Genomic DNA, 20817 nt, shown 5'->3' with positions numbered 1-20817 from the left:
TTAGTGATACTGCTCCGTCCAGGCATTTTCCAACCACAAATGGAATAAAAGATGAGTGGGGAAAGGGAGACTGCTGCATTTTTCACTTGTATTGGGTGTGTATGGATGGCAAATGTTTAGAAAACAGAAACTGACAAGGCAACAAAGCGTTTACCACATTACATGGGCCCAGAGTTCAACAGTTTATGAGCTAGATATTGATGATGGGGCAAAGCTGATCTTGGCGGGGTGAATATAACTATACAAAACAATATTATGGTTAATTAGACTACAATAAAACTTTCAATGAGACCCAGGAGTTTATATAGACTTATCTTTGGAAGTTTTTTGTGTCAGTGTGTGTGTGAGAAGGCACGGAGGCTCCCAGTGGCCTCACCTCTGGACCCCAACAGGACTCATTTAACCCCAGACTCCTCAGACAAAAGCAGCTTTGTGTCTGAGAGCTGCATGTGCAGTGAAAAGGTTTCGGGAGGTGAATGTGAAATAAGGTCCTCCCTTTTCTCCCTTTTGCAACCACGTCTTTCACTTCCTCGCTTTACAAATGTATGGATGCCATTAACGAGGAATCAAGACCATTCAAAAGGTGTATAATGGTCAAGAAGCTGCGATAATCCGCTGTTCAGATGTCGGCTGGCCGTTGAAATCTGAGCTGGATTAGACTGGAACTGTATGTTTGTGTGTGTGTGTGTGTATGTGTGTGTGGCAGCTTTTCATGTACCGTATATGGTTTCCCATTAAAGAGGACACAGATAATAAAAGTTCACCCTCTTTGTTTTCTCGGTCACAACACTCAATAACATTAAAACAGGCAACGGCCAATTGTGCATTTATTATGTGACAGTGGCAGAGGATTGGAGAGCAGAGTATTTTCTGGATTTACACATGATTCACACACACTCGGGTACAGGATATGAGGCGCTGAGCTACAATGCTAATAGGGTGTTTTTTTGTGCAAATCTGTGGGCTATTAAAAGAGCAGGCCAGTGACGATGTTGAGGCTTAACTGCAAGGAACACTGTCATGAAAATACACACGTTAAAACTGTCCTACCAATAACCAAAGCAGACCTGACTTAGTTAACAAGGTTGAGGAAAAGGAGCAGCACTAGTATGGTTTCACTGGACAAGTCCATATAATCGCGTCATTAACACCTCGTAATTTATGAGATTGTGGTTTAGAATTTAGTTTCCAGATAAAACCGTCTGTGTTAATCTCTCTCTCTTTGATGTATCTCTTCCTTTCCATATTTTACTGTTGCCTTAGTCCTTTCCTCTTCCTCTGCTCTTTGTGTATCACTGTTATCAGGTGAGGCTGGTTAGCGGGTCTGTGTCGCGCAGGGATTTTGATAAGAGGCGTCTTGTTCCCGGGCCTGCATAGGGCAGCGCCAGGGGACCCTGTGTTGGCTGCCTGCTGTCAATCGGCCTTGCCAGACCTTGGGACGTAATGGGGGGTGGGGGGGTGGGGGCTTCTGAGAAGCATCTGAGCCGTAACGCATTATCTCAAACCTTATAAAGCCTGATAACGTGAGGGAAAGGGCAGAGGAAAAGGGGGTATTAAAAGAGCTTTCATTCTGTCACATTTTAACCCAAATAGTAGCAGTAAAAGGGTTAAAGGAGATAAAAGGAGTTGATTTTGCAGCGGGGAGCAGGGCTGTTGCTGCGACCGTCTGTGTGATTGGTAACGAGAGGACACAGAGGAAACCATGTGAGTGGTTTGTTGGCTCTACTGCTGTGGCTTTTTAAAATCAGACAGGACAGGGATCGCTGCCCTTTGCTCAAGTCTGTCATGATTGTGCGTCTTAACCAGCCATGAATGAAAATTCTTTCAGAAGTAAAATTTAAAACAGGATTTTTGAGAAATTTGATGAGAGATGTACAGCTGTACACTAACAGTGATATGAGGCTTTAAAAAAAATCTTACCTGCACAAAAATCTTACCTGCACATCACAAAAACGCAAAAAAAAAAAATGACTTCATGAGCTTCTACATTACGTGTCCGAATTCTTCTTGAATTGAATGACTGTTTCTGGTCTCTGTATTAAGATATGATAATCAACTGGCTTCATTTTTATCAGACACAAGTGCATGGTATGAATCTTTTCATCTACTGAACTCTGTGGAAAATATAGAGGTATTCCTTTAAGGCTTTTCGATGAAGCATCAAAAAGTGGTTATCATCATCATATCTTTCACCAAAGAAATACAAATCAAAATCGTGGAGATATGAAAGCCTCCCCCCTGTTTTTACATCTCACTTATCTCACTCCAACAAAAGCAAATCGTGATAATAACAATAATTCATATGTCTCTGGAATAAATGAGAGAGATTCCGTCCTACTGGTCTCATATCTTTGGTTGGCAGTTTCTATTGTCTTGATAAATTAGGTGTCCCCTCTACGTATTATATTCCTACGGTCTGAACTCTATCTGCATTCGCTTGTCTGTCACAGGGCTCTTGTATAAAAGGAAAGTTATACTCCCTGTGGGTAAATCATTCATATTTGCACAGCTGGCCAAGGCTGCATGGAAAGACTTAGAAGTATTTGGACAGCCAAACAATGTTAATTTGAAACCTATTAACATTCGTTCAGCTTGAGGAAGATATTTTCAATCCTTTACAAGCACAGAGAGCAGCATTTGTTTTCCGCTGCAGGGGTTTGCCTTACACTTCCATCCATGAAATCACAATCACCATTCTCTACTTGACTGCATGGATTTCAAGAAGAAATGTGGAATGCAAAACAGTTATTGAACTCCAGTTTGTTTCTCTCATGTTCAAATATTTGCCCACATGTCAAGCTGTGCGTGGTTAAGTGTCCGAGAAAGTATTGTGTGTTTTTCTGCTGTGTTATGTTATTGTGGCAGAGATAATTATTTTTTCCTTTAATTGAATCTGTCTGTGGCTTAATGGTCTGATCCAGATGGATTAGGCTGGTTTCCTGCCACCCCCCCTGCCCCCTAAACATATACATTCGTGAGCTATCCACTCAAGCAGTTATGACTTGTAAAGACAGCTGGGGGCCACTTTATCCAGCCATAATCCAACTTGTCCTTTAGGACAAACACCATCAGATGCAGCTTTCACACACGTGCGGCAGTTTGGGGCTTCTGGGATCACACTCCGACCACACGACCACAGTTTAGGCCTGGATGGGCTTTTGTCCACTCATGTATGATTTATGATGAGCTTCCTGAAAGAAACCTAGGAGTCTCCTCGTGTAACTATGTGCTGCCTGTGTCAGTTTATACGCCCATGTCACCTCGATCCTTTGGATGCAGCGCCTCTGAAAATGAAACCGGGAGAAGTGGTACAGTTAAGAAAAATGCAGATAAACAGATTTAAATTGATAGTAAGTAAAATAACTTTTTCTAAAAAGACTTAAAGAAAAACACTCAGAGATGTTTTGATACTGTTGTAATCAGTTTTATTTCCAATATATAATTACACATCATCATTTTGCATCAACCGATACACTCTTTAGAAATGAATCGTCCGGTTAAAGATACAAATGTGGTATTGTAATTACAAATTCAAAAGGATTTTGAAAAAGATGAAGCTAGAATTTAGCCTTCAGAAGGACAAAGAGAAGATTTACTGTAGTGAAAGTCAGGATTCTTATAAAACATTTGTTTGATAATACAAGTAATTTAAAAAGTTAATAGCTGATTGACTACATTGTGCTGTTTTCTTTAGATCTTTTTGAGTAATGCGTATGCATCCACTTCTTATATCTCTGTTCACGTGTGTAGAGTGTGTAGAGTGTGTCGGCATTCGTGCGTGTCTTTGTGCCAGTGTGAGATGTTCAATGAGGGCTCAGTGTGTCTGTCTGGCATTTGTTTAGACTGTGGTCAGGTTTGTTTTATTGGGTCCTCTGGGAAACATGTCGAACACAGATTCAATTTGTGAAACAAATCTGCACTTTATTTCACCTCGAAGAGGACCGTTGCCCATCTGTGTGCTTGCTATGTATCCAACGTGGGTAAGCGTCTACGTGAAACGTGCAGGTTTATAAAGACAGCATGTGTGCAAACAGTCACACGGTTCACTAGCTGATGACTTGTCTTTGATTTAGCAGTGAAAATTACTTTCCAAACACTTGGGACATTAACTATGACGTGTATTCATGACAAAATAAACATCAATTTAGGCCAAAAATCTATTACAACTATTATGAACCTTTTTTTTGTTGTAGAAAATGTAATCACTCATACAGTAGCTTTAACAAAGCCAACCACTGATGTGAAACAGTGAGCCCGTTCACTTGTGCTTTCTATCAAGCCTGGATCATTTGTTTGTGTTATGATGTAGATAACCCAACAGATTGAGTCAGGAACTTTGACTCGACAAAGCCCTCGTTCACAAACATTTCACTTTTTTTTTCTCACGTGACCAGTGGGTTGATGTGTAAACCAGTTAGCACATGTTTTTACAAGCAAACCCATGACCTCTACATCAGTTAGCGCAGGTCCAGCAAATGTTGGTGTATGTGTCTGTGTGTGTATGAGGTGAGGTGGGGGTCTAGGTGTCTATATGTGCAAACTTGGGTGAAACCTGTTTCTGTTTGCTTTCTTTCCCCCCTCCGATTATGATTGAGCGCAACGTCCGCAGTCACGTGTTGTGATGTTTGTGTTGTATCAGGTATGGCACAGAATGTATTAGTCCAAATTGAAGTCAGACCTCCAGTCGTGACACACTGAAGAGTGACAGCGTTGAGTCCAGAAGTGAAGGCTCATGACTGTCGACAGCGAACCTCCTGCAGTAATCCCCCCACTATGTTTGGATCACCCGTTCGCTGTTTGTATGCGGTTGCCGGAGGTCACAGGGTTAAAGGTCATGACTGTAAGTATATATCATAGTGCGACCTCCATCAAATAAAGTGACCGTGAAATTTGCACAAGGTGCATTGTCAGGCATCATTGGCCAGCTAATCGACAAATTCTTTTTTCTTTCTCAGAATGTGGTATGCGGGGTCGGAATGGAGCGTGAATGGAGCGTGAATGGAGCGTGCTGGATTTCCCTGAGGTTATGGGACGTATCTAGGAAATGTTTGCTCTTTTAATTTAAGACTTACATCATGTCTATGCTGCTTGACTTGATTATGTTTATGCAGGTTTTTTTGGATAAAATACCAGCAACTTTTCAAATAATTTACATAACTTTTTGGCTTAAAACCTTCATATGATGTTAAAATTGATTGCACAGTGTAATGACACCATCTCTGCTTATATTGGTCCCCTATAGGCCTTGCTTCCACCATGTGAGTCTTGCATTCAAATGGTTTTCAAATGGTAAAACCTACGTATTAGCAACAACATTCATTTAAGTATCAAAAGTATCATTGTGCAGAATACGTACTGATGGTATTAAAATATTGGTAGTACTGTTGTTAAATGGTTTTTGCTCGAGGTGGAGCTAATTGTGACCTAATTTATTCACTTCTGCGGTGAATGCTGAATGAATTAACCAATCTATGATTCACTTTCTGTCAAACCCCGGTGGAGCCTCAGGGCACATCTCTTCTGGAGGCCGCCTTTCCATGTGTTTATTTCTCTTGGCTTTTAGTCAAGTTGAAATGTACTAGAGCAGCTGCCTGTGTTTGCAGCTCTGCGGCTCATCCCTAACCCTGGGATGAGTAGGCGAGGAAGAGGACAGGCTATAAGTCATCAGTAGTTGATTCTTTTGGAGATTATTTTATCACAGATAGATTCATGGGGTGATACAATCTGCAAAGGAAAGTATGTCTCTGCTGGGTTGAGTTAAGCTACAGGTTCATATCATAGCAGATGAAATAATTACAATTTTACTTTTCTTTCCAGCTGAAACCACTTTTGCTTCCAGGTACCTGCCCCCAGTGAACAGCACCTAAAAAAAGGCGGTTCCTCGGGATAAACTGAACCAATTATAGTCATTACTACCATTGTTGTTACTGTAACAGAATCATGGTCCTTCATATTTATGTAGCTGTTTGCATGGAGGGTATGTTACATTTCTGCATTTAGTTACTGTGTCCGATCATGCCTGACTTATTACTGTGCAAAGTTTCTCCATTTAGACAAACGACCCTGGCTGAAAAAGGGACTCTAGGGAACTTGCACCTCATTGTCACCACTTGCCCTAAATCCTAGAAATGAGAGCTTTGCCTTTCAGACTTCGCAAGCACTCTGCTTTATGAAATCCTGTTGACCTCACTGTTAACCTTCCCTCAATCACTGAAATTGATCCTTTCCTCTCCCACTTTTCAGTCTTCGATTTTTCATCTCACACTGCAACTTTCTGCATTTTCGTTCCTAATATTCAGATCATCTGACTGTTTAAATCACTGCCCCCCCTGCCATGAACTCTTACTGCCGATACCCATGATGTCAGGGTCACAGGGAGAATGTTGAGTCTTACAGCTCTGAAGCAAGAGCAGGAGGGTTAAAGTGCGGCCATGACCCTGCTGATGGAGCGCTTCTGTGTGGTCAACCGGGGTCACAGGTTCACAGAGGAGCAGCGAAAGGTCAGGTCGGAGTGAGGGTAGACCAGCTTACCGGCAACGCAATCTAAAGCCAGAACAAAACATGTCATTCTTACGGTCGTCGCACCTCCCCTCCCTTTGCCACAGCCTTTACTTCTGTGTTCAACCTGCTTCAGCTCAGAGGAGCATGAAGACACATGCAACATCTTGGTCTTTTGAAATCGATTCGTTGATGAGGAAAAACAAACATTCTGTGCATTTACAAAGCTCCATCTTTTCTCGCTCCTTTCTGTTATTTAGATCATAAATCATAATGTATTTTTCACTTCCACAGTCCATCCGTTGTCACTCATAGCTTGTTAGTACACCCAGCTACGGGCACAGTAATTAGAGAGCATTCTTCCTCTGTGCGCTCTCCTGAGTCTGATGTGATTTATGTGTGTGACAGGTGTTCACACAGATATTACACTCGCGCAGGACATGAGGCAGCCATTATTACCAAGGAGTCAAAGTCATATTCCTACCAGAGAGAACCCTTGCTCATTTGACATTAGACCAACATGTTTGCCAACATTACCCTTCCTTAAAATCTCAACCCATTTCCCCGACATGTACCCATATGTGCATGAATGCATCCATTTGCACATATGCATGACGCATGTGCAGGACGCAGGCTGTCCTTGATCGAGGCCTCCTCTCATTTGGGCAAACAGCTGCGGTTAGCCAGACTCGCCTGCATGGAAACATTTAACCAGGCTGAAGGATGGCCCTCAACCTGACCAACTCACACACACAGACACACACACAAAACACAGCCATATGTGAAGGATTGCCGGGATAATGACTTCTCTTTTGATATTTTGCATGAGGGCAGCAGGTATGACTAATGACATGGTATTTACACTGTGGCATATAATAAGACATGATTTCATTCTCTTAACCTGGATCTTGAACTTAATCATCCAATTTATTATCCGCCTTTACACAGAGCTGGCAATTGTAAAAGTCAGCCACAGGATTAGGGATTGTGTTTTTTGGGCGAGACTGTACACAGGGACACGGGGTGTGTGTATTTTTTTACTGCCTGAAGGACAAAGACCACAACTAGACACGGTTCAATTTCCACCAAATGTATCTTCTGGAATCCCTTGTGTCTCCACACATGTCTCCATCCAAAATCCACGATGACCAGTCAAACAGGAGCTGCAGCTTCTTCTGGTCTGGTTTCCAGTTGCCCAGAAATATAGAAACACAAAACTGATCACCATCTGTTTGGGCCCCTGGGGCTGTTAAATTCATTCCTGGTTTGTGGCCTTGACACACACATACAAACACACATACACACACACACACACACACACACACACACACACACACACACACACAAACACACACATAAATATTTCATTATAAAGTACTTTAACTCTATACAAAACACAGTACTTTCACAGCCAGTTGGCTGTGAAAGTACTGTGTTTTGTATAAAGTACATCCATTGTATTGCAACTGGTTAAGTTGAATTTATGACAAGTTATTTTCTTCGCACAAAAGGTCTTGCTCATATTGAAAATTTGATTTTCGAGACGCACTGAAAATATGTTAATTCTTATGTTATAAGAAATCCTATGGAGATTATGGAGAGGTCGACTGATTGAAGCAATGGAACAGGATGACAAATTGCAACATGATGATGCCCAAATTTGTTATTTGTAACTATGATTTAATGACTTTCTGTGAATTACTTTGTCTGTGAGGACCTTCAGTAACCACATTCTATCCTCACACCCCAACCTCACTTTTTTATGTCCAACCTTAACCATAAATCCAAGTCTGAATTCGAAACAGAAAAGAAAATGGGGAATGGAGGGCAAGGGGTGTGTGTGTGTGTGTGTATGTATGTGTGTGTGTGTGTGTGTGTGTGTGTGTGTGTGTGTGTGTGAGAGAGAGAGAGAGAGAGAGAGAGAGAGAGAGAGAGAGAGAGAGAGAGAGAGAGAGAGAGAGCTTAAAATATGATCTACCTCTAAAATTTAAGGGAATCAAAATGTTATTTCACTGTCATGCATATACGATTACATGTTAGATATTCAAGACCATTTTTATGGTGTGTCTACGTAACCTTTGCCTCCACATTTACCATATTCGGTAATGATGTACAGTATGTGACCCATAACTTTATTTTACTGCTCCCATAAGGACAATACAGTAACAGGATTTTTCACTTAATTCCAAACAGACCCTCAGCGTGTTCTGTTATACTTTCACTACAGTGTGATATATTGTACAACAGAATTTCCTCTGGAAGGAAAAGGCTCTCATACCTACAGTCATGCTCTTATAGTCTGTAATACTGTATTCAAGCTGAGTTGGAACATGGAAGAAATGAAGAGCAGATTGTTACGGTTTGGGTGTCATTAAAAGAATGCTGAACAATGTCATTAAACAATTTATCTGTTTACAAGGAACCATCTAAGATACTGTATTATCATGGGAAGATGATGCTTCACGGCTAGGTTATATGCTTTGAAGGAAGAATGCTGCGGGTTCTGTTGAATCTTTTATTCATGTACATAAATCATTTTAGATCCACTTCCTTCTTTTGACTTTGAATCGCCAAAGAAGGCATGTGTTACAAAGCCAAAATGGGCCAACCAGGCCATATGGGAGGCTGCCATCACTCTGGAGGGAACGGTGGGGCCTGGGGTTGTGCTGCAGCCTCTTAGTTACAGGGAAGATCCTGCATCTTTAAGGACTTTGCACTCTAACCACAGAGTAACTACTCATGGAACAGAAATGTTATTTTGTACAGACATAAAATTGAGGAAAAAATATCAGAACCCCTCAGTACCAAGGCCAGACTCTGATTGCTAACAGTTCTCTTCTCTGTTCGCTATCAGTGTGTGAGTCTAATTGTGTGTGTGTGTGTGTGTGTCTGTGTGTGTGTGTGTGTGTGCGCGTGCGTGTGTGCGTGTGTTTATACGAACACTCAAGAGGCATTGCCCCTTCACTTCATACTGCATTCCTTAACCTTGCCTCTGCAAGACGACATATAATGATGCGACCCTGTTAATGCTCAAGATAATGGCCTGGCATAAAAACATCAGACCAGTCTGACATGATGCATTTTCGTCATCCTCTCATTGGCTGAAAAGAAATGCTTCACTCATCTGGACAGCTCATCGGATGGCGTTTGTCGGACTCAGAGGAGTAAAGTTGTTTCTGTTAATTAGGCCCGACTGTGGGCTGGTGGAAAGACGAGGAGGACAGGTGAAAGACGGCAGACTGCAAAGCTTTACATTAAGTAGGCGGCAGGTTATAATCCAGAGAGTGACGGGGAAATGGGGAAACGTGACATGCTGTCTGTCAAAGTGAAAGGTCAGAGAGTGATCTGCAAACACAATTGCCACTAAAAGAGTCTGTGACATCTGGGGAGAATGTGCTGAATACACACAGCAGATCAAAGTCATATTTTCTGATTGCAGGATATGTAAACTTCTTGACTGAGTCCCGCTAAAACCAAAACCTGAGACAGTAAAGTTCAAAGTACAGCTTTGGAAGAGAAACTTTGGGTTAATTATTTATTTTACTATAAATAATTGAAGCAGGCCTCAGGAGCCAAAGCTTAACACTCACAGTACTTCTGTACATGCACACATAGCATATAATATATACTGGTATGTGAGACCCTGGCTTGATGGATACACGCTGGACATTTCCATGCAAGCTCATTTGCATCCTGTGTGAAACGGGAATCAAGACTTCTCACACTTTGCAGCCAAGTCACGTTTTACCAGTGAAAATGAAGTACATGGTAAAACTTAATGTCGGCAATGAGCCCTCACAACAAACACTGACTTTTGTTGTGAGAGTATGTTCTTCATAAGGTAGAATTGTTTAGTTGTAGTCAATAGTTTTTAAGTTATTACCTCCACCAAGGAGGTTATGTGATTGGTTTTGTCTGTTTGCTTTTTAGCAGGATTACTCAAAAAGTTATGGATGGATTTGTTTAATTTGGGTCTCGAGCATAGTAACAGGAAATGTTGGGGGGAATTCAGATCCGAAACAGGAATTTTGAGATGGTGAGGGGGAACTGCCTAACCTTGGGGGAGGTCTGCACACTATGACTGCTTTTGTTATTGAATCATTTGACCAAGTGAAAGAGGAAGGGGTCACTCGTAGCAATGAACTAAAAGAGAATTGCCATGCAATTCCCAAAACTGTCATCCCCACAGAGCTTGTTTGTGTCATTTAGCTGACCTGCAGCTTGACCTTTGGCAACTGCCTTGTGAACATTGTGGAGCATTTAGCATTTAAAAATACATGTTTTAATTTGGCAGTATGATCACCTCACCACCTTTTTATGATGTATATAATCTGCACTGTTTGACAATAAACAGGCAGACATTGCACATCCTCTCTGTCTTTCCAGAACCACGACTCCATGATTCATATCTGTTTCACACCCACATATTTTTCCTTCTCCTTCCCATGTCTGTGTCTCATCTATCTGGGTGATGACCCTGACCTTTAAAAAAAAAAAAAAAAGGACCCTAGAAACAAGACCGACACTTTGCTACTAGTCAGTGTTGGCAGGTAAATACCTAATTTCATCCATAAATCAACTATGTTATGACCAAGTGGCATCATAATCTACAAAATGAACATCATTTCATTTCAACAACAGACTGGAAACTAGCTATAGAGACCATAAACTCTTCAGGAAAATTGTCATTGAAGTTATAAATCAAGTGAGTAGCGTTATTTTTTCATAGATTTTTATAGAAACAGAATTATTTTTTCAACCAGTGGAGTCTCCACCAATTTTAGGCACTAGGCCCAGCGGTTACGTATGGTCTATGGTTATGACCATGATGTCATTACAGGGCTGAAATGTGCCAGCACCACTCAACCACTAGATGGCTCCCTGCATTTGTAAATTCAACAATTTAGCAATTAAGACCTGATGATAAAAACTGTATATAATGTACTGTATATACGTCACAATGTTTTCAGTCAGGCTTCTATCTTCATATTTTAAGAAATATTAATATATTCTGCTGAGCACGCACTTCTCCTGCTTCACCCACAACGGGCTGAGGGGTTCGGTGGGGAGGAAGGGAAGGAGAAGGTTTAAGAGAGAGAGAGAAAGGGGGAGTGGAGTGATAGGAGAGGGGTATGTGAATGGTGTGAAGACACGGTGATGAGGAAGGTGAGGAGGCCTGAGCAGGGACGATAACGAGGCGAGAGAACGTGGGAGCGGGCGAGTGAAAGTTTGGGAGGAGGGGGAAGAGGTCAGGTGGTCAGGCCTGGTGAGGCTGAGCACTGAGAGGAGACGTGGACATGTGCAGCTACACAGGTCGTGTGTAGCTCCAAAGACCAAATGAAAACATGCGGCCATATTTACACTGTAACATTAGATTTACAGTCTCACTAGATGGCAATCAGTCACAATTATTTAAAGTAGTCCGCCCTCTGGCATACCCTGCCAATTGCCATGAAACTCAAAATGTACAGTAAACGTCAGTAATGATCCCCTCACAACAAACACTGACTTATTTCCATAAATGATGTTCTCTATTATTTATTTCCCTGTCATCATGGTGGTTCAGAATGTCAAATAAACATGAACCCATGGCCCGCTGTGACCACGGTGGTAAAGATCAGTTAGCATGCACACAACACATTCCAATCTCATCTATGTCTGCTTCTTGTGCAATAGTGTGCTGCAGTGTAAACATGCATGTGATTTGATTAAGATTTCTCCAGACTTCTTTGTCTTTTTCTTTTGTCAATCAAATCACACGGAGTGGGTGGTCAAAAAGTTGTGTTTGTTCTGGGCATTTCTGCATCACGATACCGTGACTGTATTTGTAGCTGTGTAGTTATGGTTCAGACCCCAACTTCCCCTGTTCATAAATCTAAGAATTCCTGAGAAAGAAACTGAACCCCATCTCATAACGATCGCCCTGCATAGTGCATCTGCTCCTGTCAGTGTGTCAGTGTGTCCACATAGGTGAGTGAGAGGCAAACTGTAAAGCACTTGTGCAAAAGCAGTTAGAAAAATTAGTTATCAAAACAAGAAATCACATTAGTATCATAAAAAAAAACTACTAAATTAAAAAATCACATCTGCACCTGTAATATTTAAGGTTGTGTTCAAACTGTTCTATGGAGGTGTCTTTTAATTGAATCAAAGAGTTAGAATGTAAAGCGAATACATTTTGGAGGATAATGCATTAAGTAATTCATTGAATTAAATAATTCCAGCCAAAATTTACATTTTATAGGTGCTTTATGAAGAAAACCTTATCAACAAGACGAGCAGGTGTGCAACAACGCTACTGTGCCATCCCTAGAAATGTTGTACCAAGTAATTTGTCCATATCTAGTATAACATGAAATAGTTTTAGTTAGTGCAGTGCTGCTTATACACACTCACGTACACTCGATACCATAAATGCCAAAAATAATCTGGCATCTAAGCCGGAAACAAGTGGAACCAGTTCAAAAACACAAATGTGTCTTTGTTATAGATTTAAGTAGATTTGTGTGGCTTACTGTGCCCCCGCACAGGAGTCAGTGTGAGTGAGTGAGTGAGTGAGTGAGTGAGTGTGTGTGTGTGTGTGTGTGTGTGTGTGTGTGTGTGTGTGTGTGTGTGTGTGTGTGTGTGTGTGTGTGTGTGTGTGTGTGTGTTTGTGTGTGTGTGTGTGTGTGCGCACTGACTCTGACTGCTCGTTCCATTAGGCCTCTGCTGTACCTGAACAAGATTACACCCCGGCCAAAACTACGTGAACTGACAATGTGGGCCTGCGTGTGTACTGTGTAAAAGAGTCTCTGTCTGTTCTTGTGATATTTTATTGCATGAAAGTATACTGCATACTCAGTAAAGCTTTTTTAATATATAATATTATAATATTTCTAAGCTTGAAAACATTGCTTTTTCTTTAATGACGCAACCTGGTGCTTATTTTTTCAATGCTTACTTAAGCTTTTCCCGTAAATGGATTCTGACAAATGTTTTTTGTAGTTTGATTAGTCTAAATCCCCAAAATCCCCAAAATAAAATGAAATTACACAGTGGAAAACAAGAGCAAATGGTAGGCACGGGACAAGGAAAAGGGAGTTTGGTTCAGAAGCAAGGCGACTGTTCTCTGCAATTCAAGGGTGAATAAAAATTGCTACTAATTTTAAATATCTGTTTATAGGCACCGATATGAGTTAGTTTTATATTAATTTGTCACTGATAATTTTTAACCAGCCCTAAAGGCAAATGTGATGTGATGCAAAACTGACCCTGAGCTGAGCAGTTTCACCTTGAGATAGGCAGTGGAATGCTGAAGTCGTAATGTGTGTGTGTGTGTGTGTGTGTGTGTGTGTGTGTGTGTGTGTTTGTGTGTGTGTGCATGTGTGCGTGCGTGTGGCTGATAAGCAGTTATTGGTGCAACCGGGGCATTGAGTCAGAAACCTTTCTGAGGTAAACTCGTCCAGTTGCAAGAGGCTCACACATCATGGTGCTAACGGAGAACCTGACCTTAGCTTTTCGACCAACAACCATCAGTCCAGCTGATGACCAACTATGTGTCTAGATCCATACAGTAGGTGCTACTAGGTCACCAACTATTTCAGATAGAGTTAGAGTTGTGTTACATACCTATACGCTCACGAGGGGAAGGTATTCAAAGTCATGGGGAACTCAGAGAGTGTGTGGTGGATTGTAGTGGAGTTTGCCTGCAGGATCCTTGGTGTTTCGACAGCAACAGGTAAGAAATAAATGAAAACAAACACAAGAAAACCTAACAAAGCTAAACTGAGAGTCCTGTTTATCACTTGTTTTTTTCAATATAGGCATGACTTGCAGATGCACTATAGAATTCACATCGTCTCTGCAACGAGTTGGTCAGTCAGAGCTGTTGTAAAAGGATTGAAAATAGCCTTCGTCCCTCTCAATCTCCAACATGTCACAGTTTTCAGGAACATTTTAAATCTCTCCTGCTGGGAGGATTGTATTTCATAAACCTGCAACCATTAGAGGGTCAGATGTAATGTTGCTTAACTGACCTCCAAGAACACTCATCTCTCGGCTGATATATGGAACACATAAAAACATGCATAACCTTGATTATTGTCCCTCCCCATGCACACTGGGACAGATAGCACGCAGGGGAAATAGCTTTTTGGTTGCTGCCTCCTTCTTATTTAAAAAAATATATATATAAATGAGACATGTGCCTCACATTGCTCCAAAACCAAGTCTATGTATCAAGCTGGGCTTGTATGACCACAAGCTGTTATACATTCACACATGCATGGGCTTTCTGTGCATTATTCTGTATGTGTGTGTATGGGTGTTTATGGTATGTCTGCCTGCCTTTGTGTGTGTTCTACAGACAGACATACATGCAGGGAGCACATATATGTTAATATCCAGCTGGTGTATATGCAGCCGTTAATATACGTGGCTAATACCTCTCACACTCTATAAACTACCAGAAGCCATTTAGCCACATTCCCTTGATTTCCCCCTGGTGCAGATTCTATCTCTGAATTTCTGGTAAACAGACTCAGAGAAATTGCTTCCACGTGTTTCGTGGTGATCACCACTTCACGACGTTAACCTCTTCAAAAAGATTTTGCTCCAAAGACAGGTTTGTCTTTATAACTCGTGAGATTTTGTCGTGACATCAAATATGTGTTCCGGTCTGTTTCACTGTCCTCAGTCCGATTTCCCAATAAAGGAATGGTGTAACACTTTGGCGTGTGTCCTAATGGTTCAATGAGAGGATTGATAGCACTCTCAAATCTGTCTGTTAAATAAACAGCCAGTGACTGATTGTCTTAGCATGAAGAACAGGGAAACAGTTTGCCTGCATATGTCCATGGGTGACAAACCCAGCAGTAGTTACTGAAACAGTCCAGCACATTGCCACCTGTGAAAACATAAGGTCGCTGACAAGATATGACATGTAAATTAGTGAGCTTTAGAGCTTCCTGTAGACAGATTTAGTTGCTTTTAGACAGAGCCAGGCTGGCTGTTTGCTGTCTTTATACTAAGCCGTGCTAACTGGATGTTGGCAGTAGTTTGCGACACAATCTTCCCATCTTACTCTCTGCAATTCCCCAAAATTTCATACTATTTCTTTAAAATATTAGTCATGTGGCAGTAGCAGAAGTATTGATATAGTATAGATAATCAATAACTTTATCCCTCCGGTGAAACTCCTCGTAGCTTCCCCCACAGCGGTTATGTCAGAAGTTAAAGGCAGCCATTGATGACATTGAGTGTCCTGCTTGAAGGGGATTAAAGCAGAGTTGGTCTTCATAGAGCAATGAATCGGAAACTACCAGATGTAGCTGATCATCCTCCGTTTATACAATAAGTGTGTACTTTCATTTACGTAGAATGACAGAAGGAATGCTGCTCTGTGTCGTTTGTCGTCCAGCCTAAGATGTCAGGCAGAGGGAATGGTTATCGACAGACATCTAGTGGCCACTTCACAAACAAGCGGTGAGGGTTTTTTTTTCAGTGTCATGGTTCACTGGCAGAAAAAAACTGTGATGTGTTAAGTGTCCACTGAAATCACTTTGCCTCCTGGCAGAGATATCGCAATTGCAAGCATGAGCGAGCTATTAACAAACATGTTGTGACCATGACGGACGCAATTGCAGCAATTACCAAAAATTACCAAATGTGTTTTATCTTTACGTAATGTGCATCATCAGTCCAGTACTATGGCCTGGAATGTAAAGCACGACTTCAAGGTAGCTTAATTGCTCGATGAGTGTAGAAATGATTTTCATGCAGGACTCTAATTAGACACTCACAATTGCCTCAAGCACCAGGGCAATATGGTTGCAGGAATACGGCAAAGACTACCATGAGAGCAATAAGACAAAGATACATAAACCAAAAAAGAGCACCAAGGGAGCGCAGACCCCCGACTAGGCTGCAGCGGTTTTCCCCTATCTAGCAAATGTGAAGAATCATTAAAAAAAAATCCTAGATCTGGATCTGGATCCCTCCTTAAAATTGAATGACCCGTTAGTATGACCAAGACCTATCTTTGATAAAATGTTCATGCATATTTGTCCATGACTTTTTAAGTAATCCTGCTAACAAACAAACAAACAGACAGACTGAGCCAATCACATAACCTCCTTGGCAGAGGTAATAAAAGCAGCACAACACCGAGCGCCGTCACAGGGGAAATGTTAACAATATTCATACAAGACTACTGCAACCCCGCCTGCCACAAGGAGCAAATAATGAACTAAGCCTGACATCTGCTGGAGAGAATCCGCTCACCAGTCAATCCCAGGGAAAAAAAAGGAAAGTCATCTAACTTTTTCTTTTTCAGTGTTGTGTGCTGTGGGAGTGGACACTCTACAACAGGGGGAATTCAACAGCCTCGGCATATACCTACTGTAAGTGCTTGGGTTTTACAAATGCAAATTAAAACCTACCTACCAAAGCATTCCTGGGTCTGACCTACTTGAGACTAAACTGGTGGCATAAACGGGCCGCCTGGATCTTAATATGGCAAAGAATGTGTGGCCCCCCGAAGGCTTTTAGATAATAGTTACAATATTGTATTTGCCTTCATAATCGCTCATACAGTATAAACAGACTTGCAAGATGTTGGATCGAAGTAAGAGGGATGAGGCATGGTGCAGAGTGCAGAGAGGGGAGCAGTCCTTCAGAGCTACTTCTCATTATCTCTGTGGCACAACGCTAAACTCCCACAGAGCCACAGGAAAACATTTCCCAGAGGACAGCAGAAATACATGACTGTTTATTCTGCGAGTACATATAAATGCAAAAGAACGCTGCACTCACAGACACACACAGAAACACAGAACTCCGCGACAAGATCTTCAGAGAGGGCAGGGTACAATGATGGATAGTCTGGGGGCAATTTTCTGGTCCACTGGATATGATGGTTATCAGATTATTTCAACATAAAACAGAGAAGGGGGCACATATTTTTGTGAAGAAAAAAACTCTTTAATGTCATTTCTTCTGCACCATATGAATATGATATCTCTTTGTTTTTGTATTAGGGAATTTGCCGCCCATTGCTACATGCATATTTGTGAAAAAGGAGTAATGCAATTCTCGTCCACGGTCCTTGATAACATACACAGAAACGGACATATTTGGATTTTGTTTATGTGGCAACAGTTTACTGATTTGATCACTGAGACTGTCAGTTTCATCCAGCCGCAAACTTATTTCTCCCCTCAGAGTGTCATCGGTTGCCATCATGACCTTTGAGATGGCCTATTTCCTGGACGCTCTCCTGTTCATGTGTTTGCCGTGAGTACACAACAACCGACTCCGACGCCTGTGCTCTTCCTGAATATTGAAGCGTAAATACACAGAGGGAGAACCCAAGCTTGTATAATTGTCCGAGGTCATTTTACCTACTATGTAGTTTGTCGGTGCAAAGCAGATTTGAAAACCTAAATCAAAGCATGAGTTTCGTTAGTCCCGATGTCTGCCAATTTTAGAATCCACATATTCAGCTTTTTTTTATTGTAAAAAAGACTTGTAAGATTGTAAGAATTTAAATTCTGACAGGAAGATATTTGTCTGGCTGTGAACATGACTGAAAGCATGTCTGCTTCCTCCTCTTCTTCCCCTTTATCTCTAAAGCTGTCCTCCAAACTGGCAGCTGTTTGTGTTGTGGGGGAAGATGGCTCGCATTGGAGGCTTCCATAAGTTCCTCTATTACTCCATCATGTCAGTGGTCTGCTTCTTGCACCCTGTGTTGGTGTGGCACGCCATTATCCCAGGTAAAATGGCGCAATCATTACAGTTGCCTACCATTCACTGCACTGTTAGTGTCATATTAGGCCTTTTTAGTTGCAGATTTGATGTCATTCCGTTGACAACGCATGGGTGTTACTGTTCTGATGTCTGATCGTCCTCCCGACACAATCGTTTCCTCCTTTAATTCTTAATTTTTCACCTTTAACTGTGTAATGGAGGATGAGCGAATTAAGGATTTTATTGTGCGGTGTAACATTTGTTTTTAATGTACATATGACAATAAATGTCTCTTGACTCTTATTTTATTTTTATTTAACCTTTATTTATACAGGTAATCTCATTGAGACACAGGGTCTCATTTTCAAGAGAGACCTGTTTGGGACAATACAACAACAATCAGTTTCAGACAGACAGATTTAACAATAGTGTATAGTGTACACACAATATTTAAGTGAAAGTGCCAAGTACACAAAGACTTAAAACACTAGAAAATACTAAAAACACACGTTTCCAAAGATGCTCTTTCCAGTGGCCTAAAAATGAGTTTAAAATCCCCTAGCAGGACCAAACTGGAGAGTTTTAGATCCTGCTGCAGTGTATTCCAGGTTGAGGGGGCAGAAAAATAGAAAGCCTTTTTGCCAAGCTCTGTAGGAACTGGTGGGACTCTTGACTCTTGTCTGGACTTCTGCTCAACTGTATCATATTGACGCAGCTAAATGGAATTCAGCCATTGTTCAATTCATGTCAACCTATGCATTTCCTACGCTGACATACTTTGAAGGAAGCTTGTAGAAATAGATATATATCTTCTGATTCCAGGGATAATGCTTCTGGTGACCGCTTTTTTCAACTTCATACTCAGCAAGAAAACAAAGAGCAAGTCTCACAAAAGGCCACAGGAGAGCTACGGCGACCAGGGCCTGCCCACTGTCTGCGTGGCACAGAGAGCAGGCTCGGACAGCACAGTCTCATTCTTCAGCGCGGTGGCAGGGAGGAGAGGGGGGGGAGTGGCTCTCACAAGTGGAGACCTCTGCCTAGGCCTGGGAGAGAGAGGAGAGAGCGTCCAGGCCATGCTGGAGCTGGAGGAGACGGCGGCGCCCAAAGATGCAGACAGTGAGAGGAGGAGGTGGACAGAGAGGAGGTTGATAAGCTTCAGGGGCAGGGAGGAGCCTGTGGAGAGAGAGATGGAGGAGATGGACGGATACTGTGAGCCAGACACCACCTCAGACACTGCACCAATGATCACTGACTGAACGTCCCTCTGGGCTCAGACTAAGCTCCTTATTGATATCACATGATGGAGAGCTTTTGTATTGTTGCCACATACTGACTGGGTGCAACTAGTTGGTTCTACACTTTTATTTCCCTGAAAGTGCCAGGATAAAATGTGTGACCAGCCAAAGTAAGACTTTTGAGCATTAAGTGTTCAGGCTTTGTGTTTCATATGGAATTAAACAAATAAAATAAGAAGATTTTTTTAATGTTCTCCTGATCTGTACATTTTCGTACAAAATTCTAATTTGATGTGTGAAATCGATGGTGTTTCAACAACAGTTTCAAATGTGAAAGTTGAAATAAATGAAACCATTTGTACTTTCATTTGCACGTGGGTGGCTCTAAGTCTGAAAACCTGTTCTTGCAAAGCCGACATTGATTTGAGAGCAGAGATTTACGTCGGGCAATCCAATCCAGTTAGTGCAGCATCCATTATTCATAAGGCAATGAATTAAATCAACTGTTTCACTCGTTCAACATCAAGAGGAAATATGTGCAAATGTGACTGGGAGCGGCAGGCATTGGAGCTTGTGCAGGTGCTGGTGTCAGTCACATTCAAGCCTCCTCATTGTGTGTTTGTCATGTGTGAGTGGTGACCATGGAGACGGAGCTCTGGGAGGAGCGCAGGCGTGATTATGGAGATGAGAGAAAAGATCACCCACCAGAGAGCTACCATAGGCCTGTGTGTCACCAGAACACGTCTAATGTGCCAACGCACCAATAATCATAATTACAGGTATCACTCCTACGTTAATAATATGTCATACGCTGTGCATTGATGATGTTAAATGGGTGTGTGAATAGGACACATGCTCCATAAATCAAGCTGAAATTTCATAGAGTTAAACGTTTCATTTTATTTTTCTTTGGTTTTATCACGCTTCAGCCATCTCAGCCATCAGCGCTTCAGGACAGACATCCCTCTTTTGTTCAAGTCACAAATCAATACTGTTTTTGACATCAAAACACACACACACACACACACACACACACACACATTGTATTCCTCAGTCCTTTGTTCACTGAACTGTAGCTACAGCATATAAGTGCATGTAGCATTGAGAGGCGATCTCTCTGCAGCATCAAAGCTGAGCAGAGAATCAATAAAAGCAGAGAGCCTCATTCATCAGAGAGCACCTCGCTGAGAACTGGGGCCAGACGGCAGACTTGTGAACACACAAATAGCCTGCGAGTTGAGTGAGACCCGGAGACAACAGGGTTATTCTTCATATTCCAACACAAACGATATCCCCAGCAGCTACGTGGGTCCATTCATCCTCTCAATCTCTTAAGCATGTTTTTAGCACAATGTATCAC

At 41.8% G+C, this 20817-nt stretch overlaps 1 protein-coding gene across 2 annotated transcripts; it reads left to right on the top strand.

Annotated features, from left to right (window-relative positions):
- The first annotated feature begins 13901 nt into the window (after positions 1-13901).
- tmem72 (transmembrane protein 72) lies at positions 13902-19824 on the top strand. Of its 2 annotated transcripts, XM_035605904.2 has the most exons (6): positions 13902-14215; positions 15855-15960; positions 16811-16877; positions 17698-17769; positions 18109-18248; positions 19045-19824. In XM_035605904.2, the coding sequence occupies exons 2-6, from the start codon at positions 15918-15920 to the stop codon at positions 19476-19478; spliced, it is 756 nt and encodes a 251-aa protein (XP_035461797.2). In that variant the 5' UTR covers positions 13902-14215; positions 15855-15917; the 3' UTR covers positions 19479-19824. The 2 variants fall into 2 exon arrangements, with proteins under 2 accessions (XP_035461797.2, XP_035461796.2); XM_035605903.2 differs by lacking the exon at positions 15855-15960.
- The last annotated feature ends 993 nt before the right edge of the window (positions 19825-20817 follow it).

Source organism: Scophthalmus maximus, chromosome 10 (genome assembly GCF_022379125.1).
Source record: "Scophthalmus maximus strain ysfricsl-2021 chromosome 10, ASM2237912v1, whole genome shotgun sequence".
NCBI lineage: Eukaryota > Metazoa > Chordata > Actinopteri > Pleuronectiformes > Scophthalmidae > Scophthalmus > Scophthalmus maximus.
This window is presented reverse-complemented; position numbering and strand designations above follow the sequence as displayed.

Coding starts and splice junctions, on each gene's coding strand:
- tmem72 (XM_035605903.2), top strand. CDS start 14,140: ATGGGGAACTCAGAGAGTGTGTGGTGGATTGTAGTGGAGTTTGCCTGC. Junction 14,216..16,810: donor TGGTGTTTCGACAGCAACAG/GTAAGAAATAAA, acceptor TTTCTTTTTCAG/TGTTGTGTGCTGTGGGAGTG. Junction 16,878..17,697: donor AGCCTCGGCATATACCTACT/GTAAGTGCTTGG, acceptor TTCTCCCCTCAG/AGTGTCATCGGTTGCCATCA.